Source organism: Pinus tabuliformis, chromosome 1_2 (genome assembly GCF_031772625.1).
Source record: "Pinus tabuliformis cultivar Carrire ecotype Pingquan chromosome 1_2, CPIR1, whole genome shotgun sequence".
NCBI classification, from domain to species: Eukaryota; Viridiplantae; Streptophyta; class Pinopsida; order Pinales; family Pinaceae; genus Pinus; species Pinus tabuliformis.
Genome location: NC_142298.1, coordinates 1,014,019,721 through 1,014,044,660, shown reverse-complemented (window position 1 = coordinate 1,014,044,660; position 24,940 = coordinate 1,014,019,721). Strand labels below are relative to the sequence as shown.

Below are 24,940 nucleotides of genomic sequence, written 5' to 3'. Positions count from 1 at the left end.
GCTGCAGAGCCTCTACCTACGCTAAGACTCGAGAACACTTAGACTTCTCCAAAACTATCTGAACTATCAAAAAACTATTCAAGGATATGTCACTTCTCTTAGAGCTTTAATTACTTAGCTCCATTTTATACAATCCCATGGTCTGTGTACCATGGGTAGATCTTTACAGTCGACATGAAACTTTACAAAATAAGGGCAGACAACCCTTTATGACTCTTGACATCTTCGTGCTACATGACCACAAAATGCTGAGACTTTACAACTTTATTATAAAATTCCCGCAAAACATGGGCTTTTAGCCCCAAAAATGCTCTTGGGGGAACCCATTCCCAACATGCCCCCAACACAAACATGGTGACTCATCCTCAAGTCACTCTGTGGGTGTGGATATCTTGGCGCGAAGACCTCCTAGCTCGACCTGTATGACTGCCACCTTGACAGTGCACTTTGCAACTACCTACTTCACCTCTTCGACAAAATGTTCTGTTGCTGCCCCTATGCTGTCAGCCTGAAGCTTCTGGCTTTAAATTTTGCAGGTAGACTAGTACTTACAAAAGCCATCCTACAAACTGTTCCTATTTTCATGTTTTCAGCACTCCCAACTCCTAAAGAAGTTATGCAATGCATTAGAAATATTCAAGGAGTTTTTCTTTGGGGTAAAGTTGAAGAGAAAAAGAAATGGGATCTGGTAGCCTGGGAAAAGATCTGTAAACCTAAGACACATGGAGGCTTGGGACTTGATGACCCTGAAATCCTAAACAAAGTTTTAGGGAAAGAATGTGGCGGAGATGGCTAAAGGAATCAGATGCCCCTTGGGCCAAGGTTTGGAAATAGAAATATGTAAAAAATTGGCAAGAAAGGGAGCACATCAAATTGTTTGGAATAATAAAAGGCTCCCACATCTTGAACAAAGCTTGGGAGAATAGAGCTATTGTTCAAAAACATAGGTTTTGGGAAATCAGAGATGGAAACCTTGCTTGGTTTTGGGAAGATAATTGGCAACAAGAACTAAAATTACTGAGAGGAGATTTTGACAATCTTTAGAAGGATACTGATGACAAAGGGTTACACAGGGTGAATGACTTCTGGGAGCAGGACAAAAACAAAGGAAAATGGAGAGTATGGAAGAATCTGCTTTATAGTGAGGAGTCTCCATTGAAGGCCCAGGCAGAAGATCTCATAGTTATCTTGGAACAAAGAAAGATTCTGATTTCAACATCTTTAGACCAACTGAGATGGGGAAAAAACAATGAAGGGAACTTATCCTTAAAGAGGCCAAGCGAATAGCCCTTGGGCTTGACTTTCCAAACCCTAATACGATATGGAAAGACCTATAGAAGAATCAGATTTGGATGAAAATCAAACTGTTCATGTGGTTGGTGCAACATAAAAAGATTCTAACTTGGGAAAACCTGCAGAAGAGAGGTGTAATTGGTCCATCAAGATGCTAGCTTTGCAAATTACAAGAAGAAACTATGGAACACGTTCTCAAACTATGCCCATTCACCTCCACCTTGTGGAATTGGATAGCTTCAATCTTTAGACATTCTGACAGGGACATTGGTGACATCAAAAGCACATTGAGGAATTGGAGGAGTAATTTCTCTACAAATGAAAGAATAAACAAATCTTGGGAATTGGTTCTTGGCTTTCTAATTTGGGATGTATGGAAAGAACACAACAATATAATCTTCAACAACAGGAGTGGTTCTGCATAGAGCATTATGGATCAGATCATAGGACAACTCAAAGAGACTGTAGCAAGCCTTATAAAATTGCCCCCCTGAGAATCAACCTCATGAATAGGACAGGAAGATTCTGCTACAGTTGGGCCTTCAGGGGCTCTTCCCACAGGGAATAGCCATGAATGTAAGTCATATATTAGCTAATAAAGATCTCTGGCAACCCCCCTGGTTTTATGAAGTGCAATATAGATGGGGCCTCAAAAGGAAACCCTGGCATTGCTAGGTATGGAGGAGTAATAAGAGATGATAAGGGGTTAATAAAAGCCATCTTTCACAGTGATCTAGGTAAAGACACTAATAATATGGCAGAGTTCATGGCCCTAGAGAAATGCCTAGAAATCTTAAAGGACTCAAACTTACATAATACGATAATTGAAGCTGATTTTGAACTGATAATCAACTCAGTCAAGAAAATATGCAATGGCTCAGTGCCAGACAAAGTTTCGAAACACTGGAGATTACTGCAAGTCTATCAACTTATTCAATCCCACCTACGCACCATGAGAACTCTTAGTTTCACTCATGTGTGAAGAACAACCAACAGGTTAGCGGATATTATGGCTAATGAAGGCATTCTATGTGCCAAAAGCAATAAAATATATGAATGGTCAGAGACTCCTCAGGGACGCTTGAGGGATGAGTGTCACAAATAGGCATCAAAGTAGAGGAAATAGGTAGGATGATGTATAAACAAGGTGTTCTTCATGTGCAGAGGACTTTTGTCGACACGAGGGAAAGTATGAGCAGGAGGTCAAAAGTGAAACTAGAGGTTTACTCTGGTTATCGAGCGGGAATTTGGACATGGAAATCTACAGTTATAAGCTTCTCAGGTGGGAAACTATTTACAGAACAATTATTCAAAGGTATAAGAAAAACATTAACTGTAGCCTTTTAATGTTTGGTGTCGAGAACTTCACTAAAGAGTGGGCAGGTTAGAGTAATCATGGAAATACAATGCATTTCACGGACAAACTACTTGTTGGTTAAAATTCCATTTGGACCCAAAATGTGTTTAAGAATTAACCCTATAAGGCTTCCGATCCGATGGCAGAGTTAAGTTCTGCGCCTTTTGGAGAGGCAGTTTGAGATCGCTTTCATCTGGTGTATTTCGAGCAGCTAAACTGCCCGAAGGTTATCATCCCGTTCGGACCCGATATGGATTATAATTTCATTCTGTTATCTTTTCAGGTCCGATTTTGATGTTAACATGTGCGCTTGTTGCTCACCCGAAATTTCACCTGGACCATTATATCTTCAGGGCTTGATCGAACGACCATGTTGTCGTAGGACTGTGTTCGTATCGTGGAAAGTTGGTTTGGGCCCGAGGCTTAGTCTGTGGACCCACGAACTGAGGCTTTGATGGGCTCGGCTTTAGCTTGGGCAACTGCGCCCTTTTTGTATATTATGTAACTTTGCTTTTAATTGGAATAAAAGGACCTACACTTGCTTTAGCAAAAAAAACTTTAATATAATATAATTTTTTTATATTATAATATATATTAATATATTAGGATGTGTATTAGCTCCAAATATATATCGGAGGGGAGAACAAAGACCTAGAGTGATAGAGGTGGAGACATAGAAGAATGACAAGGGAGAGATGGAGATTAAGTGAGGGAGAGAGAAGAAGAGGAATGGATAAAGAGAGAAGGATAGGAGAGAGAGAGAGGGAGAGAGGAGTAAGAAAGAGAGAGGGAGACACAAAGATGGAGAGAGGGAGAGGAAAAGAGAGTGGAGGAGACGGAGATGGAGTTGGAGGAAAAGATAGGAAGGGAAGAAGAAAGGCATAGAGAGAGAAAGGTAGAGAGATAGAGTGTGTGTATGTTTGAGGGTGAGATAGAAATACAAAGAAGGAGATATGGAGAGAAGGGGGGGAAAGAATGAGAGAGGGACGGAGGGAGATAGTGACAGATTTGGAGGGGAGAGAGAGAGAGAGATAGGGATGGAGGTGAGAGAGTAAGGGACAAAGATGAAGGAAGATATATAGGACTTGAGAGAGAGAAGGAGAGAGGGAGGGAGAGAGGTAGATGGAGTGAGGGGGAGAGAGAGGAAGGTAAGAAGAAAGACAGAGAGAAGGAAAGGTGGAGAGAGAGAGAGGGAGAGAGGAGAGTAGGAGGGAAGATAAATATCAGGGGAGACAGGTGAGAAGGGAAGAGAGAGAGAGAGAGAGAGAGAGAGAGAGAGAGAGATATATGGAAATGGAGGGAGATATAAATAGATATGGAGAAACAATGTGTATGTTTGCGGGGTGATATAGAGAGAATAAGGAGATACATAGGGAGATAGAATATAGATGGAAGGAGGAGAGAGGAAAGGAGAGAGAGATAGATAGATATAAAGAGAGAGAGAGAGAGAGAGAGAGAGAGAGAGAGAGAGAGAGAGAGATGCATGTGTTTGGGGAGGTGAGATAGAGGGATGAAGAAGGAGAGAGGGAGGAAGATATAAATATAGATGGGGGGGAGGGAAGAAGACTGTTGGTAGTAGATGCAATGATTTCTGTCTAGATGCTGAATTCTAATGCTATTTGATTATTTGAACTAGATGAATTTATTTCAATGCATTGATTTTTAGTGTAGATGCTTATTTCTTATCCTATTTGGTTGTTAGCACTAGATGCATTGATTTCAATGTAGACATTGATTTCTAATCCTATTTGACTGCTTGCATTAGATGCATTAATTTCAGCGTATATTTTGATTTCTAATACTATTTGATTGTTTGCATTAGATGCATTGAATCTAGTGTAGAATTTGATGTCTCATCCTATTTGATTGCTTGCATTAGATGCATTGATCTTAGAGAATATATTTATTTATGATTTGATGTAATTAGATGTATGGTGTGTTGAGAAATCTAGGGCATCGAAATTAGGATATTTCTCTTTATGATAACTTCTTGTGAATGATTTTTACTTCTTTAGAGTAGGGTCTTCTCTTTACTTAGTTTATTATAGTGTTCTTCTTCATCAAACAATTACCAAAGCATAAATAATAAAGAGAAAAGAGACACAAAATATAGGTGATTAGTCACGGCCAAAACCTCTCCAACTTGAGAAGAAAACCAAAAACAAATTCTTCTTCTTATAAATACTTCAATTAATGAATACCAAGACCAAGACCAATGCCCTTGAACCAAAAACCTCTCCAAGACCAAGTCACAAGTTCCTTCCTCTCACTGCTTCTTCTTCTTTCCCAAGTCAACACTTGGTCAAACTAACTTCTAGAACTGCTAACTTTGGCTACTCTAACTTTTCTTCCTTCTACCATAGTCCTGCAATTCTCGCCTGACTACACTCCTACAATTACCACGTTTCATATTGATTTGATATATTCTCAGCCTGACTACACTCCTGCAATTACCACATGTGAGATTGATTTGAGATATTCTCGGCCTGACTACACTCCTGCAATTCCCATGTGGGAGCTTGATTTGAGATATTGTGGATACCCTTTCCTTCTTCGCTTATCTTGAATATTTCTCTAGGTGATCTCAGCTAGCAAGGGAGCTGAAATGGAGACCATTTAGATGAATTTATTTAGGATCGATATGTTTCTGCAGAAACCATAGTTTCTACCACACGTGCATGTATATTACCCCTAAAACAATGCTCAAAACTTCATTCTTCCTCTCCTTCTTCTTGTTGGTTATGAGGCTATCTTCTTGTGATCTTCACACCTCTTCTTACTTCAGATTTTCTTGACCAAAATTTTCTCTCCATATGAAGGCCGAGTTGCCTATAAATAGTGGTTTTGTCCTCAAAATTAGTTGACATCTCCTATTAACAAGGCTAACATTCCTTTCTAGAGTTATATTAAGGCCGACTTCAAGGTGACCTTATGACATGGTCTTGGAGGGTTCAATTTTTTTTATTTTTTATTTTACAATAAATTACAAGCCCAAATGGGTCTTTCATCTTTGACATTGACTCTATAGACTTTATGACATGATGAAAAAGCCTAAAATTTCACAATGGGATCTAACTAGAAATAAAATTCCTTGAGTATGAAACCTATGACTCAAGCATTACAAAAATAAATTAATTTTCTTCTTTACATCAATTACATAAATCATTATTACACATGTCACTATGAAGACCAAACCTAGTTACAATTTTCAACACTCCCTCTTAACTAGGGAGGTATTCATAATCCATAGAAGGTACTTAGTCATTCTCAATATGAATAATTATTATAAGAATAGTCACATTGGTAACCCATATGTATAGCATCATATCAACCAACATTGTCACATAGAAATGCCTTGAATAAAAATTTTATCTCTCCACAAGATCATATCTCAATGCTGGTGAGACCAATGATGTATAGACACTCTCATCATTGTCTCTCTTAGAACATACCCCATCAGGTTCTCTCAGAGTATGTTCCACCAGGACTATTCTTATCTTGGATTCCTAGTCCTCAAATAATATCAACCCTCTACGATTACTCTTATCTTGGATTCCATAAATCATCCTCAAAGAGTATCAGATGCCAATGTTTACCCATTCCTCCATTATGTCTTCCCCAGTGAATACAAGAATGTTGTATCTATCTCTCCCTTTCAACTTAAGGAGGACATATGCATTCCACTAAATGAATGTACACATTCCTATAAACAAGAATGTAACCAAGCTCCCTCTTAACTAGGGACTTGACCAATCTCCCTCTTGACCATGGACTTGCTTCCATTATATCTTGAGGTGGAGATCATGGGATAACCAGTTTCTTGTAGAACTCCTTTCTTTGATATCATGAATTTCTTCTTTATCACAGAGTCTACACCTTTCGAGACTTATTCATAGGGCACAAACCATCTATCACTTTCATTCATGAATCAATCATGTCATCATTCCTTTCATTGGAAAGTGATCTATTAGTCCATATCTGGTCTTCCTTCATGCTATGCCACTTTTTTCATGTCATGTTTCCTTAAGGATATTCCTTCCTGCTACATTGTCATCAGTGGTGGAATACATCCACAACTCTTCCCTTCGAAGCCCTACATAAGTCCATCTAGATATTTATTCAAAAATAATAAATGAACCATTAAACCAATATTACCTTTATGACAGTCTTTCATAATGAAATCTTCTAGTTTGCACCAACATCCTGCATACACATTGAAACATCTCCAAAAGATATATATTGTCAAGGGTATATTTCTTTTGCTAGAATTCTTCAAAGTCTTCATATCTTTCATGGAGATATCCTGATCAAATATTTTAGTCTTTAGATGTTGATCGTCTCTCCCGTAGTTTCATATTTCATCATCTCTTCCTTTATTACTTCACACATTTGTTTTCAAGGAACTTCCAATTAGAGTTCCTCCAATTATTGTCAACCACATCATATTCATACGAGGACATATTATGTTGATTTCATCTAGTCGATGTGTGACCCATGCATTCCTGCATCCTTTCAAAGGAAGAGATCCTTTTTTTTATCATTCTCTAAAGGTAGATAATTCATTCATGTTACCTGAAACGATATGACATGACTCTATTTTATCAAATACAAGCGTACATACCTCATTTTCCTTTAGGCCATCTTAGATTTCCTTCATCATATTCCTGATTGAAAGATATTTAATTCTTTGATCTGATTCACTTCTTTTGACATAATACCATCCTTTCATGAATTCCTACAATTTGGAATTCTTGATGAAACATTTGCTTCATTATGATTGGTCAACCTTCCGATGAAGATTCCAATAAAGTATCTTGAGTATCCTCATCCAACAGATGTTTCCTTTTAACCGATGTATGATGAGATTCATACTAGATTCCTTTTTATTTTTCATAAATTCCATTTGTGCTTCTAATGAGGTTACCAAGAGCTATATCATTCCATAGGTGAATTCCATAGACTTCTATTTCAACCATCTTTCATGCTTCTCTATGATGTTGTCACGAGCCCTTACTTTCAATTCTTCTATGATGCCATGATGCATCTTATCATTTTCCTTAGTGACTCATGATAGCCATATATTACAATAGAAAACTTTAAAATAGAAACTTGAAAAGAACTAGGTGAGGAAGATTATATTAGTCATAGTACATATCTTTTACTTCCTCTTTCTTGAATTATACTTTTCATCTTCCTCCACTTCTTCAATGATATGAGCTTCTTCTCTAACTCTTTTTCTATTATCCTTCTTAAGCTGAGGAAAATATCTCTTGTAATTCCCATATTATTAACATCCATAGCATTGAATATTAGTCATGTTTTTCTTCCATTTATGAGGACCAAATTTCCCAAACTTTCCTTTTCTCTTTGCCATAACATCATATGCTTGATTTTTTTCACTTGATCCCACATCAATTTTTTCCTTTATTATAGTTTCTTCAATCTTGCATAGAGACCATAGATCCTGGAATGGAGTAGCTTATTTCTTCCCATAAATACTTGAAGTAAATCTACCCCATTCCTTTGGTAGTGCATTTATTACTAGAATGGTCATATCCTTGTCCTACATTATTTCACCTAGATCTTTAAGTTAATCTCTTAATTCAGATATCCCCATGAAGTATGAGGCTATCCCTTCTTCTTTTGATATATTTAGTTTGTATAGTTCTTTCCTTATAGAGATAACTTCTCTTACAATGCTTATGGAAAAAAAACTCTACCAATTTCTCATATATTTCTTTTGAAGTGTCGAGTTTAGATACATATGGAAATAAGGGATCCTTGACGGATTCTATGCGAATCATTTAAGCCCTTACTTCCCATTTCATAAGCTTTGCAAGTGATTGAGCATATTCTCTCAATGGTTTGGTGATTGAGCCTTTGACATGTTCCATGACCTCATTTTCAATGATATTCAAATTTGCCCCCTTCTTCCATGCAATATAGTTTGAAGCCCCAAACAATTTGTTTCTTTCCTTTCAAAAAGACATTTTGATAGATTTAGATGTAGACATAAATACACTTACTTATGAATATACTTCTTCCACTTTCTTCCTCCTTGAATTTGATGATGATATAGATAATAGAGAACTTCTCCTTGATGAAGATAGTTCTCTTCAAGAATGATCCTTGACTCCACAAAGAGGGAGATCACTTTAGATCCTTTGATGGTGATGTCCTTGTTGATGATGATCAATGATGACTTCTTGAAGATGCCTTAACACTTCTTGGATTATCTTCTTCAATGGTAAGGACCTTGATTCAACGAAAGGAGATTACCTTAGAATGTTTTGAAGACAATGACAACGTCCTTGATCTCTTGGTTGAATAACTTTTAATTGTAGGTCTATTCAACTTGAGTAGGTTCTTTATGATATTTTGAGGATCCCAAGACTTCTTCTGGTTTACTCTTCTTCTTTGATCTAGGGTTTTGAAACTTGTTTGTATATCTTGACTTTGTTTTGATATCCTTGAGAATTGATTCTTGTGTGCTTGTGTGTCCCTTGATGAGATGCCATTTTCTTGATATGTTACCTTAGCTCTGATACCATGTTCAGAAATCTAGGGCATTAGAATAAGGATATTTCTCTTTAGGATAACTTCTTTTGGATGCTTTTTACTTCTTTAGATTAGGGTATTCTCTTTACTTAGTATATTATAGTGTTGTTATTCATCAAACAATTACCAAAGAATAAAAAATAAAGTGACAAGAGATACATAATATAAGTGATCAGCCAGATCCAAAACTTCTCCAACTTGAGAGGAAAACCCAAATGAATTTTTCTTCTTATAGATACTTTAAATAAAGAATACCAAGACCCTTGAACCAACAACCTCTTCAAGGCCAAGTCACAAGATCCTCCTTTTCACTGCTTCTTCTTATTTCCCAAGTCAACACTTGGTCAAATTGACTTTTAAAACTGCTAACTTCGGCTACTATGAATTTTTAGCCTCCTACCATAGTCTTGCAATTATCGACATGACTACACTCCTGCAATTTCCATGTGTGAGCTTGATTTGAGATATTGTGGAGACCCTTTCCTTCTTCACTCATCTTGAAGACTTCTCTTGGTGATCTCGGCTAGCAAGGGAGCGAGAATGGAGACCCTTTAAATGAATTTATTTAGGACTGATATATTGTTGTAGGAACCCTAGTTTCTCCCACACGTGTGTGGATATTAGCCCTAAAACAATGCCCAAAACTTCATTCTTCCTCTCCTTCTTCTCATTAATTATGAGACTATCTTATGTAAGAATTTACAGGGTAAGTTACTCATACCGAACACCAAAGGACACCACTCGCAAACAGATCACAGATCAATACACCAGTATTCTTGACGTGGTTAAAATCCGCAAAGAGGGAAACAGTCCACCACCAGAGCAAACGCGACCACTTCAGGAAATTTATTAATAAAAGAATTAAAATTTACATAAGGTTCTCTCATGAACGGTTACCCTACAAATGACCTTCCATGATCTTTAAATAAAGATCATGGACCAATCGGGTGTTAAGCCACAGATCAAGTGTCGGTAATACCGAGGAGAGAATGAACTGTTGGATTGTAAGTTACAAAAGTACATAGTAAATAGACACACTTTACCTAACTCTACACCATACCAAGTTATACTTAACTATTTCCTATGTGCTGGAATATCCTAACATCCCCCCTTAAGAACAACTTGGGATATGATTGAAGGATGTACAAATATGACACAATAGGAGAAGGAAGGAGGCATTAGAGCCTATCCCCCCGTAGTGACAACTTCCTGAACTCCAACCATAAATTAAATTTTAGTAAACTTTGCCTCTCTGAGAGCCTTTGTAAATATGTCTGCAACTTGATCATCTATTGAACAATATTGCACTTGAAGAACATGGTCATGAATGAGCTTTCTGATGAAGTGCATGTGCAATTCAATGTGTTTTTTGTGCTGATGTTGGACTGGATCTTTGCATAGTTGAATGTCACTTTGATTATCACACCAAAGTGTAGTTGGATGTTGTTGCTGAAAGCCAAACTCTGACAGGATTTGACGAAGCCACAGGGCTTCCTTACTAGCTTCTATGGCACCACGATACTCTACTTCTGCTGAAGAAAGAGAAATGACACTTTATTTCTTACAAGCCCATGTAATAGGTCCTAAACCAAGAGTGAAGACATAACCTGCAGTAGACTTCTGATAATCAGGGTCACCAACCCAATTAGAATCAGTGAAACCAACCAATAGAGGAGATGCTTATGCACTATAATGAATCCCAAATTCAACTATACCTCGAACATAACAAAGTATTCTTTTAGCTACTTTCCAATGAATTTCATGTGGGTTTTGTATAAACCAAGAAATAAGGCCAACAACAAAGGAAAGGTCAGGACGAGTATGGGTCAGATACAAAAGTTTTCCTACAAGTTGACGTATAAGGTAGCATCAAATTCAGGGGAAGTACAAGTGACTGAAAGTTTGGCTCTAGACTAAAAGGGAGAATGGGCTAGATTATAGTCTTCCATGTGAAAATGGCGTAGAAGATCATAGGCATACTTGGACTAGGAAAGGGAAATACCTTCCTTGGATTGCAAGACTTGAAAACCAAGAAAATAATGCAAGTGTCCTAAGTTTGTCGTTTCAAACCTCAGTTTAAGGCTGGAATTCACATGGTTTATAAGGTCAGGATCACTACCAGTAAGGATAAGATCATCAACATAAAGAACAATAATGATAAGGGACTTGCCCACTTTCTTAGTGTAGACGGTATTGTCAGAATGACACCTAGAAAAGCCAGTTTCTAAAAGAAAGTTATCCATTTTGGCATACCAATCTCGAGGGGCTTGCTTGAGACCATAAAGGGATTTCTTAAACTGACATACAAGGTTGGAGTATGTTTGTATAGTGGGTTGTTCCATATAGATGTCTTCTTGCAAGTCCCCATGCAAGAAGGCAGATTTAACATCCATCTGATGGACTTCCCATTTGAAAGAGGCAGCAAGGGAAAGAACAAGGCAGATAGAGTTCATTTTGGAAACAGTGGAGAAGGTTTCAGTATAGTCAATGCCTTCAACTTGTGAAAGACCCTTAGCAACAAGACGAGCTTTATTCTTATCAACTTTTCCATCTGGTCCATACATGGTTCTGTAAACCCATTTTCATCTAACAAGTTTTCGTCCCTTTGGAAGAGGAACAAGATCCCATGTATCATTTTTCAATAATGAACGATATTCTTCATTCATAGCTGCATCCCAATCTAGATGGCCTGAACCTTCTGCAAAGGTGTCAGGATCATAATTTGTTGAAGCTTGAGCAAGTAAAGAAGAGGCTCTATCGAACTGAGAACATGTATGTCGTTGATCTATAGGATCACCAACAAGAGCACTTGCTGCATCCCGAGTAGCATAGACCCATTTTGGAAGCTGAGGAGCTAAAGGAGGATCCTGAAAAGGTGATGGGGGATTGTCATCCTTGCTATCATCATCTGAAAAAGAGATATTTTCAGAAGTAGAAGGGATAGAGAGAGGTGGCACACCCATTGAACTAGGCTCGTAGGCCAATATATTTTCAGCAAACTTTACATCTCTTCTAATGATAACATTTTTGGACTTAAGTGGAATAAGTCTGTATCCTTTGACATCTTCAAAATATCCAACAAAAATACATTTTTCACTCTTAGGTTCTAAAGCTTTATGTTTCTCATCTGGAATATGGGCCCATGCTACACTTCCAAAAACACAAAAGTGACTTACATCTAGTTTAATTGAGCTCCATGCTTCTTCTGGAGTGATATTCTTTAAAACCTTAGTAGGAGTGTGATTTACTATGTAATTTGCACAATTAATTTCTTCTACCCAAAAATTAAGACTAATTCCTTTAGGTTGAAGCATACAATTAGCCATTTCCTTTAAGGTGTGATTCTTCCTTTCAGCTACACCATTTTGTTGTGGAGTATATGGAATAGTATGTTGCATTTGAATTCCATTCTCAGTGCAAAAGTTGATGAATTTGTTGTTAACATATTATTTTCCATTATCAGATCTTAGCTTAAAATTTTGATGTCTAATTTTTTTCAAAAAAGGTCTTAAAGGCCAAGAATATGTTAAATACTTCACTCTTGAGTTTTAAGAAGTATACCCAAGTGCGTTTGGAGAAATCATCAGTGAAAGTTAATATTTACTTGTAGCCAGAGAATGAAACAACTGAAAGTGGACCACATAAATCACTATGCACAAGCTATAAAGGCGCTGAGGCATGCCAAGAAGCACATTTTTCAAAACTATCCTGATGATGTTTTCTGAGTACACATCCCGAACAAACACCATTTCTGCAAGATACCATTGGAAGACCTGTCACCATATTTTCTTTACATAGATTCTCAAGGGAACGATAGTTTAAGTGACCAAATCTCTCATGCCAAAGTTTTCTCACTTCATCATTATGAGCAACAAATACCGAGGGAATATTTGATGACCCAAGTCGTTAAACTTATACAACCTTATAGAATCATCAGTAATGCCAATAGCTAAAATCTATCTAGGATCTCTTAGGTCCTTAATTACAACATCATGAGGTGAAAAATCAATGATTTTACCTTCACTTGAACGAGTTATCTAATATACAGATAGAAGGTTGCAGGATAAGGTTGGAACACATAATACATCATTAAATTGACCATTATCTAGATGAATAGTTCTAGTCCCTACAGAACTAAGAGATCTATCATCACCAACATATATATTTTTGGTGTTACAATCATTTAAAGAAGAAAACATGGCTTTGTTTTTGGCCATGTGATAAGAAGCTCCAGAGTCAATGAGCCACTCACGAGAATGAGAAGAAGAAGATACATTTAGTGCACAACCGGACTGTGATGCTTGAAAACCACATGTAGAAAGTGTTATTCCTAAAGATGAAGTTGAAGATGAAGAGTGCTCCAAATGGATGTTATGCTTCTTCGTTTCTAATTCCAAGGCATCCATATTCTTAAAGCATTTGGATTCTAAATGGCCATCTCGATTACAAAAGTGGAAATGTCTATCAATTCTTCCCTTTGTTTTTATTTGCCTTATCATTTTGTTGAAATGTTTTTTCATTTAGAGACTGAAATTGCTTAGGACCCTTGTTTGGTTTAGGACCATTCGTTTTAGGATACTGCTTCTTAGGATTCTTTGAATTTGGTTGCTGTTGGGAAGCTAATGCTTTCTTAGAAGAGTTTCCAATATTAAGAAGACCAAGATATAAGAGATTTTCTTGTTCTCTTATTAAAGAATCAAAAAAGGCATCAAAAGAGGGGGACTTGTAGTCTTGTCCTTGAGAAATAAAGGTTTCTCTAGTAGAATGGAAGGTGGAAACAAACATAGAGTAGGCTTGTCCCAACTTAGTAAGAATGGAATAGATAAGGATACCATCTTCTTTCTTAACCTTAACACCTTCGAAGAGAAGTCTAAGGGTCTTGAACTTGGACAAAAAATCTTCAATGGAAGAAAAATTATTGGGGTCCAATGTAAGCAACTCATTTTCAAGTTGATGGGTTCTAATTTCATTTTTAATTCCAAAAACTTTGGTGAGTTGTTTCATTGCTTCATTAGGAGTATCAAGTTCTACGATATGGAATCTAATGTATGGAGAAATAGACATCCCTATCAACTCACGTGCTTGATCTTGCCTATTTTCGCATTTGGCTGCCTTATGTTCATCTTGAGGTTTGGTTTCTTGGCTTGAAACTATTTTGTAAAGACCTTTACTTCTAAGTAAATCCACAGTGTAGGACTACCATTGGAAGTAGTTGGTGTTTTCAAGAATAACTTGGCATGGACTTTCCATTTTAATAAAAACTAAAGTTGTAGATGTTGAAACTAAGTGTTCCAATGGAAAGATATCAAAAAATTAGGCTGATTAAAAAAATGGCTTCCGGATGAAGAAGTTATTAATTTTTGAAGAAAAGTTGTTGAAGATGCCGACGAAGTGCGTGAATGTGTGGTTATATTTTAAAAAACCCCCTTCCATTTCTGAACTTAATCTAATTAGCTTGCTTTAATTTTTTTTTATGTGACTCACTTTTATAAATAAGTAAAAGTCACTTTTACAATGGTACTTTATGAGCTACCCACTAAATTGTAACTGAAATAAAAGATAAAGAGACTTTAGAATTATAAGTGACTCACTTTTTATAATGGGTGAGAACACTTTTCATAAAGTAACTTTAAAACATAAGTTACACATGCTTTTTGAAAAATTAACTCAACAAAAAGAAAGACTTGAACTCAAGACCTCTATTCTCATAAAGTAACTTTGGACCAAGTGAGCTAGTTTAAATGGTTAGTAATTTTTGGAAAAGAGGGAAGAGTTTTTTTTTTAGCTACTAAAGCTTTGGCGTACGTTCTTACTTGAAAAATCTATTTTTTGCCTACAAAACAAAAACCACAAAACCCAACACAGACACACCAAAAAAAAAAAAAAACTTATGGCTTGAAGTTAGCTTTAGCCAAAAACTAAATATTTTCCTCAATGTTTCTGATTTTCCGAGATCACACTAAGGCGCAGTAGAAAAGAGTATACACATGAGAAAAATCCTTCCTTTTTGTTTCTAATTTTCCCAGATCACACAGAGTCATGGGGCAAAGAGCATACGTAGAAATGAAAGGTATAGATCTAGTAATAAAAATAGAGATATGAATAGCTAGAATTGCGAATAAAGACTGTATACCTCCAGATCTTAAAAATGACGTAGCTAGGGCTACTGGAAACCTTTTCGCGTGAAATGAAAGGGGTTCCTCACTAGAACAGTGGTCCTAACACAATAGAGCAGTCCTCTCGGCTTGAAAGTAGTCAGAAACAGTAGATCTAGGAAACGATAGTTGGATGCAATTGTACCAGCTTCAGATTTATATCACCAATGGATGCGGCCCTCAAATAGATCTGATACCATGTAAGTATTTATAGGGTAAGTTCCTCAGACATAACACCAAAGGACACCGCTCACAAACAGATCACAGATCAATGCACCAGTATTCTTGACGTGGTTAAAACCCTCAAAGAGGGAAACAGTCCATGACCTGAGCCAAAGCGACCACTTTAGGCAATTTATTAATAAAAGAATGAAAATTTACATAAGCTTCTCTCATGAATGGTTACCCTACAAATGACCCTCCATGCTCTTTAAATAGCGATCATGGACCAATCGGGTGTTAAGCTACAGATCAAGTGTCTGTAATATCGAGGAGAGAATGAACCGTCGGTTCACTACATATCATGACCGTCAGATTGTAAGTTACAAAAGTACATAGTAAAGAAACACACTTTACCTAACTCTACACTAGACCAAGTTATACTTAACTATTTCCTATGTGTTGGAATATCCTAACATCTTCCTTGTGATCTTCACACCTCTTCTTGCTTCATATTTGCTTGACTAAAATTTTATCTCCAAATGAAGGCCGAGCTTCTTATGTATAGTGGCTTGATCCTAAAAATGAGCCAACATTTTTGAATAACAAGGCCGAAATGCCTTTCTAGAACTATCTTAAGTCCGATTTCAAGGTGACCTTGTGACATGGTCTTAGAGGGTTCACAATTTTTTTCACAATAAATTACATGCCCAAATGGGTCTTTCATCTTTGACATTGACTCTATATACTTTATGACATGACGAAAATCCTAAAAGATCACAATGGGATCCTTAACTAGAAATAAAATTCCTTGAGTAGAAATAATTTTATTTTCTTCTTTACATCAATTACATAAAATCATGATTACATGTCACTATGAAGACCGAACCTAGTTGCACTTTTCAACATGGTGTACATTAATTTCAAGGTAATTAGGCTAACATTGTGCATTTATTTCAGTGTAAGGACAAAAACATTATTGATTATGTGCATTGATTTTTATGTTATAGTAATTCAACCATAAATAAAATACTTGAACTTTCATCCCAAATAAAATGTTCACTTAACTGAAATGTTTGCTTCTTGAAACTATAAACTATTTGTAATTAAGTAAGCGACACACAACCTAAACGAGATTTTTGAACACGAGAAGTATTGATCTACCAAAATGGTTCTCTTACTATAATTAAAATGATGAAATAATGTTTTGGTAATTTGAATGTAGAATATATAAGTAACATTATGATGAGTGTTAGTTTTCTGGGGCAACTTTACTTTTGGTCATAATCTAGCCTTGTTTTTATAATAGAATTTTGATATTGATATCTGTTATTCCCTGTCTGACGTACGTGCGTTTCGTGTGGAGATTTTGATGATGAGGATTTCCTACATCACTTACTCAAACTTCAATAGAGAATCCAAATCGGTGTATTGTAGTATATGATAAGAATTTGAGCATGCCTGTCTATATTGCTAGAGAAACAAGAATTTATTTGATAACCAATTGAAAAAAAGGGGGTGTTTTGATACGTGGCTATATGGTGAATTTAAGATGGAAATGATGACACTGGCAGTAAGATATGTATGAGTGGATATTTATTCTTACCTTGAAAATTTTAGTCTGGGCAGTTTAAATTTTGATGATTTTTTGTTGATTTTGCATTGTAAACAAGTGCATGTTTGGTTGAAGTCGGCACCCTTTTCAAAGTTGATTGCAAGTGTTTCTAAAATTTGACTTGAAAAAATGACTATACTCGATGATTTGTTACAGTTATTAAGCAATCTAATGCTATCTAGAGTTCATAATAGTGTCCAAATCAACAAGGACACTCTCTCTAACATTTGAATTTGTTTACAAATTTCTCAAAGCAAAAATGAGTTTTTGGAGTTAGTCACAGTTGAAAAAGTTTGAATTATGTGAACTAAAGATGAATTGTAATTTTGAACCTGTTTTTGTTCAGAACAACCTATTTGAGCATGACTGAAATATTGATCAACAATTAGAAAATGATAATGGAGTAGTTCAGTGCACCAACATAGCAAGTGTATGTAAGGGTCATTTGCATACATATGTGAAACCTACATTTCTCAAAACATTCATTAGACCGTGGGAAGAAATTGTACACAACAAAAATAGAACTAGTGCGAGATATAATAAGGATGTTTCTTTTCATGTTCTTGATTTTTCCAAGCCTATACAATTTCGTAGTGCTCACATTTTGGATGATGTTGTCCCACAACGAATTGTTAGATGCCAATATTGTGATAGAGTTAGACATAAGAAATACCATTGTTATGATCTTCATCCTTGTGAACATTGTGGAAAGAAGAATCATCATTCAAATAGATTCCTCAAACATAAGTCTACTGCAAGAGAGAAAATTAATTTTGGATGGATTGCTTCTTCAGATTGGTCTAAAACTTCCAAGAAGACTTACAAGTCATATCACATGATATGTTTGAGAGTATTGACCAATCTCGCAGTGAAGTGTACTTCATATTCTCACCTTGTATTTGAAAAGGGGGAATTGATGGTTTGCTATAGGTTATCAAGCAAACCCGAGTTAGAGATAATCATAGTTGTACTGCTACAGCCTAAATTATGGGTTCAAAAATCTAATTCAGATTTGTAGAGAGGCTTTCTTTTCTCTATGAGAATGATTGCATGTTTTTGGCATATTTGTGAAAGAGCATTTCCGCTCGTAGAAGATGCAGAATAGGAATTATTCCATAGTTAGTTTGCTTTAGAAATTTGTTTGATAGTTCTAGAGTTGGTGGTCATCTTTGAAACATTGCTAGTTGAGACCTTTGAGCTCTCCCACATTTTGGTATCATTTGTGGTTTTCTCTTAAAAGCCACCATCCTTGGTTGGTTGAGATGCATTTTTTTATTTTTAAGCTCTTACTCTTCGACTTCAAAACATCCCTTTAGATTTGGGGGGAATGTTAGATGCCTAATCCTTGAGATTATAGTCTGGGTTAGTGTGTGTTATGGTGATTAGTTATTCAAGTACAAGAAACTAAACTTAATCAACGATTTACCTATTGTATTTATATGTACTATGTACAACATTCTTTATATAATTATTAGTAATATATAGTTGAATTGGTTTCCAATTTGTGTTTCCAAAATGCACAACAACAAATTATCAAAGGTCCTCACACATCGACGAGATACTCTACTGCATCGATAGAAGCGAAACTCAACAAAATGTGGGGCATTTGCACATGGCTGAGATATTCTCTCGCGTCGGTACAAGAAAAATTTAACACAAGATTCCCTTTAGCTCGATACAAGCGAAAGTTTGATTAATAATATAATTAAAAAGTTAATGTGGATTAGGTTTACATGATCCCCTCTCGCTCTTTATTTTACTTCGAGTGAATCATTATGTTTTCAATGTAAAAGAAAGTGAGTGGTGAGTTTAGTGTTAATGAGAGGATTTAGAATTTACCATTTTAAGTGATTTTTTATTGCCAAGTTTGATGAATGGTTTGGATTATCTATTTTCTTTTGCCTAAAGTTTGTTGAATCTTAATTAGGTATGAGAGATTTTATGTTGATTAGAATGGAGAGTTGACTTGTTACTTTGATGTTTCTATAGGATAGTGAGTTTATCTTTAGTCAAAGACCTCTTAATAAATTTAAATTTAACTTTAGCTGAATGAAATAAATAGTTGTTGTGTTATGATTTTATTTGATTTCTCTCGATGCTTGGTAGATTTAGATTTAAGATGGATCTAGGCTCGTTTAATTGTCCCTTTAAATAGGCTATATTCCACATGAGTACCATGAATAATACCATGGGTTGTTATAAACCTAGAGTTCAAAAACTACGAGACCAAGTCAAGTTTATCTTAACTAAATAGAAATTAATGAAAATAAATATAAATTAGAATTTTTATTTTAACAAAAGGTTAATTTTGTTTCTATTTCAAATTTACCTTAACTACCCAACAAAAAATGACCAAAAAAAAGATAATATCATAAAACTTTTATTTTAAAAGTGCATTATTTTTATTTTATTTTATTTTGATTATCAAAATGCTTGCCTAACATTATAAGATGGAACAACATCTTTTCCATATTAACCTAAAAAACCTCTTAAAAAATAAATTTATAAAAAATAAAATTTTTAATAATTAAAATAATATACTTTATTGCTAATTATTTTAATAAAAGAGAATTTTTTTAACAAAAAATTTCTCTTTTATAATTTCTACTAGAAGACTATACTTAATTCATTATAGATCACAAAAACCTAAATAAAAATACTTTTAATAATATTAATATAAAAAATTTATTTATATATATATAATTATTTCAAAAATTAATAATATATTAAAATGGATTTTCAGGATCCTACTAAACTCGAATCTATTAGGCACATCCTTAGACAATCTCGATTATTTAGCATAGAGTCTATTAGAAGGCGGTGTTGACTCTCCTTCAAACTTCCAGAGTACTGAACTTATTTATATATTAAAATACTATAAATTATATTTTAGATATCGAGAAAAAATAAATTTTATGTAAAGTTTATAAACCAAATTTAAAAAACAAAGCATAAACAAACATATAATAGATGAAGATGAATGAGACTGCGCCATCACAGCAACCTAACCGCGTGAAACGTTTTCATCCAGAGAATTTTGGAATGGTCACACACAAAGTGGGTGAACCGGAAGAGCTGTGTATATGAGAGGCCTCCCAGTCTTGAATCATAAAAAATCATTAATATGACTTCCGCCTCACCTTCCTTCTGCCAACTGTAACATGCAAAGTCGCAAATAGTAGTGGTATTCAGATGCCTTTGAAATTTTGTGTGCTCATGCAGTTTAACTAACATATATATTTAAGTTTCTAACAGCACACACAAAACACATATATAGAATCAACGTAAACTAACGGCGAGTAAGGGTCTGCATGCAGAAAAATGCTCAAATGTTCAACTTTTAATACTAGTTCAGTTTACGATATTAAAAAAATGACTTCTATGCTATTAATATTAGTTCAGTCTCACCTTCCTTCTGGCGACTGCAACATGCAAAGCTGCAAATAACAGTGGTATTCAGATACATCATGCATTGAAATTATGTGCCTCTTTCACTAATAGTGCAAGGAATTACAACTCTAAAGTTTCTAACTTCACCACCCAGCATATTTATTAATTATGGAATCAAAATTATCTAACTACGTCAAAGTGTTTGCATGTAGAGAATGCTCAAATGGTTAGCCTTTCTTAAACAGGCCCATGGTGGAGTGAACTGTAAGACCTTCTTAAATCCAAAAACCTCGTTATTGCGGACATTATCAAAGTCAGATTGAAGGCTGCCTTCTTAAATGCAAGAACTTCTATTTTGTAGACATTATTGAAAGAAGATTGAAGACCGGCCGCTCCTCTGCAAAATCTGTAGACAAATTATACAAACACGAAAGAGAGCAGATCGAATAATTCAAAGGACAAATTACCTCTGTGTTCTTTATCCTCCATGGCTACAGCATTCCTGCTAAGAATTTTTCAAGCATGGCAGCTTTGTTGCGGTTTCTTATAGGTTTTATGTGTTATTTGACAGGGAAAGTTTGCATCGGCCCCACTACCACTTACTACTGAGATTTTGCCACGAACGTGACAGCCATGACATCAAACCTGTTTACATAATACCAGATATTGTGAGTACTTACTTTTTCTTTTGTCTGCAAGAAATATAATATATTGCATCATATTGGTTAACAGGGCGAGCGTTTTCCCAGTAGGGTTTAGATTAGCGAGCAGTTTAATTTTGCCCCCCATGGAGACAAAAAGTCATATTTGTGGAAACTGTGAGAATGCAAATTCACCTTCCGTTTGCGCAGCTTGTGTGAATTACAATTTAAACGAGAAGTATAAGCTTCTCAACGCCCTGAAACACCATCGCCATTCCTTACATAAAAGGTTGGATGAGAAGCTTAAGGCTAACAACCAAGCAGTTCACCAGCAGCGCTCAATATTAACTAGTGCTAACAAGATTGATCAGCTAAAAGAGATACTTCGTCTCAACGAGAATCAACTTTGTGAAGAAAAGTCTGAACTAGAGGCGAAAAGAAAAGAATTAAATACCAAGCTCAACTCACTAGCTGAAGCCTCTGCTGTGTTAAAGGAGAACAAAACGAAACAGTTGAAGTTGCATTCGGAGCTAATTTGCACCAAAAACTCGGTCCTCACTGGACTTCAGGCAGAGCTTCTGCAAAATCAATCTGTTGCAATAAAACAAGTTTGCAAGATTTTCCCACTTGATCGTGTACACAAACGTAATGATGGGAGAAACAGAGACGAAAGGTCTGGCAGGGAGTATTACCATGACCAAATTTGCAATGTTTCGTTGCCTCGAGGTCTTAATCCATATTCTGTTACACCACGAGAACTTGCAGTATCAATGGGGTATATGGTGCAGCTTTTGAATCTTGTAGCCCGGTACCTATATGCCCCGTTGCTTCTTGATTCTGGGTTTGCAGGTTCATGTTCCCGTGTATGGCAAAGAAGTTCGTATGCAGATTCTCGGAGGAAGCGGGGGTATTCTCTTTTCTTTCCAAGCCAAAACAACTGTATCCGTTATGCGAGTAAAGGGTGTTCATCAAGTGTTTTGGATGTTGCATCTGTATTGAACTTTGACCTGAAGAAAGTTATGGGTGAGGACGTGCAGAAAGGGATACATCTTTTAAAAAATGCTGTGGCGTGTGTGACGACCTATTATTTCAATTTATTTTCGATTCCTCTGCCTACTGACATCTCCACTTTCGAAGCATTTCAAAAGATTTTGAAATTTATCTCTTCCATAGATAAAGATGCTGCTACTTTTATAGAAGAAACAAAGTTAAGGTGTAGTCGAAGAGAGGGTGTATTAGTTGAGTTATCAGATCCTGGAATATCATCAAGGCGCTTACAGGAGAGACCAGAGTCTAAAGAACAACTGTCGTTGGTTGTAGGCAGGGGAGATGGGCCAAGTTGGTTCACAAGTACACATCTTATTTGTTTTGATTCAACTAAAATTTTAGTCTTAAATCCTCACTACTCTCCCAACTTTTTGAGCAAATCCCTAAAAATTGAGGAGCATAAAAAACAACTTTAATATTGTAGATGGCTATAAACTAAATTTGTCTTGGAAACCCCTTATTCATCATACTCATGGTCTCCTTTAATTCATCACTTTATGAATCCTTTGGTTAGCTCATTCCTCCTTTACCCTATTGCTTTTAAATCCCCTTTAATGTCATTCATTTTTCTAATAGTTTATTATTTTTTAATAATTTAATTGATTGAGTTTTAGTAGTATTTTTTTTTATATTTTATTAAATTTTAAAGTTTTAATAATCATTTTCAATATTGTAACCATATTTATTTTAATATTTATTTTCATTTATTTCTTTTAACCAATTTTTACCATCTTTATCATTAACAATTTATTGGTTTTACATAATAATAATGATAATAATAAAATATTACTGTAATCCTTTTTAACTCTCTCAAAAATTCTCTTTAAACCCTTTTCTATTTCATCCTTTATGTTATAATTTTTTATCAAATCTTATTTCTTTAATTTGTATTATATATCTTTCCAACATCTACTTTTAATTTTTCTTAATTATTATTTATTTTTAATTTTTCTTTCTTAACTATTGATTTATTTTTAATGTTTTCTTTATTAAAATATTTGGGATTTTATATATTATTCCTTTATAATTAGTATCTTATTTAAATATTATCTTTTTGATCTTCCTATTTAATCTTTGTTTTCCATGAATAAACCACAATATTCACTTAAAAAGTTGGAATTTTCAAAACTTTCACGACAATAATTATCCAAAATAGTTGTTCTTCAATAATTTATACATTTATAAAAAAATATTTCTTATATAAAGTTTCCAATTTTTTATTAATAATTTTATATATTTTTAATATTTTTATTTGTTTGTTATAAAAAAATATTTCTTATATAAAGTTTCCAATTTTTTATTAATAATTTTATATATTTTTAATATTTTTATTTGTTTGTTAAGTTGTGTAAGTCTGACTTTATATTTTACTTGTCTAAATTTGACTTTATACTTTACTTGTCTAAATTTGACTTTATACTTTACTTGTGGCTTGAGAAATCTAGGCATCTAAACCATCTAAATTACCTAGGTATTACACAGACCATGTCACACACCATGTCACACACGGGTCCTTATAATACAACTTGTGAACCTAATATTTATAAAAGTAATAAATTAAATATAAATGTAATTTTGAATATTAAACTATATTTAATCATTTAACCTTTTTAAGGATTATGAATATAAAATTGTATCAAAAGATTAAGATGGAAAGAAAATATAACTAAAACATAAAAATACATATTTTTAAAAATTCATATATTATACTTAAAAATACCATGGCAAGGATTTAATTTGATATTAAAAAAATATATTTTATAATTATTTTATGAAATCAAAATCCAAAAAAATCAACTTATATTTACCATAATAAGCCTAAATATAAATATATAGATAAAATAAATGAAATTATTAATAAAAATATATGAAATTATATATAAAATAAAATCTTATCATCAAATCTTCATCAAATCCTATCATTTAATTTAGTAAAAAGAGTTTCAAAATCACTAAAATTACATATAGCAACTCTCAAGATCCTATGAGAGACACCCATAATTTGGCCTACAAAAAGAAGGATGCCTGCACATATACAACCATCATAATTATAAAATAAAACCTATAATATCCCAGGCCATAACGCCACAAGGGACAACCCATCCAATATGACATTTAACATAAAAAAAAAAATCAAAGGTCACACCCTGGCTGCAAAAAAATGGACCAGGAACTTCATCCATAACTTAAAGTCGTGAATGATCGAAGACACAAACAAAACATGAACCATGGAAACTACCACATGCCCACCATATTAGGCGAGGACCAATCTCACAGACCACCATGCATCAAGAGGCAAAAGGGAATTCCACATGCCCAGCTAAAGAAACCAATAATCGATGCAAAGAGCCATCCCAATGCCCCACACCCCACTGAATTTTCTAGTCATTGTCACAAGAAGAAATGTTTGTTACAACCCTTACCCTAAAGCTAGGGGGGATCCGCTAGGTCCCTTCCATGTGATTCACATGGAATGTGGTTGTCATTATGGCTCACTCAATAGTCAATTTTGTCTAAACAACACCTCTGATTCTTTACGATTCTCTTAACATCTTCTAGAGATACAAAAATGTTGTACTTCTCCGTTTGTTTATCGCTTAAGACCATGCCTACAAGGGTCATCATTTGCTTATGAAGAGCCACAATATTGAGGTATTGGTTCTTCCTTCCCCTGGTGTGGCAGTGTTAGGGATCCAAGTCAACATGTCATCCATAAGTTTTGAAT

General features: G+C 34.9%; 1 protein-coding gene across 1 annotated transcript; it reads left to right on the top strand.

The window, feature by feature from the left end:
- Positions 1-21,314: 21,314 nt before the first annotated feature.
- On the top strand, positions 21,315-22,167 carry LOC149209548 (uncharacterized). Its single transcript, XM_089398663.1, has 2 exons — positions 21,315-21,932; positions 22,018-22,167. The coding sequence occupies exons 1-2, from the start codon at positions 21,315-21,317 to the stop codon at positions 22,165-22,167; spliced, it is 768 nt and encodes a 255-aa protein (XP_089254789.1).
- Positions 22,168-24,940: the final 2,773 nt, after the last annotated feature.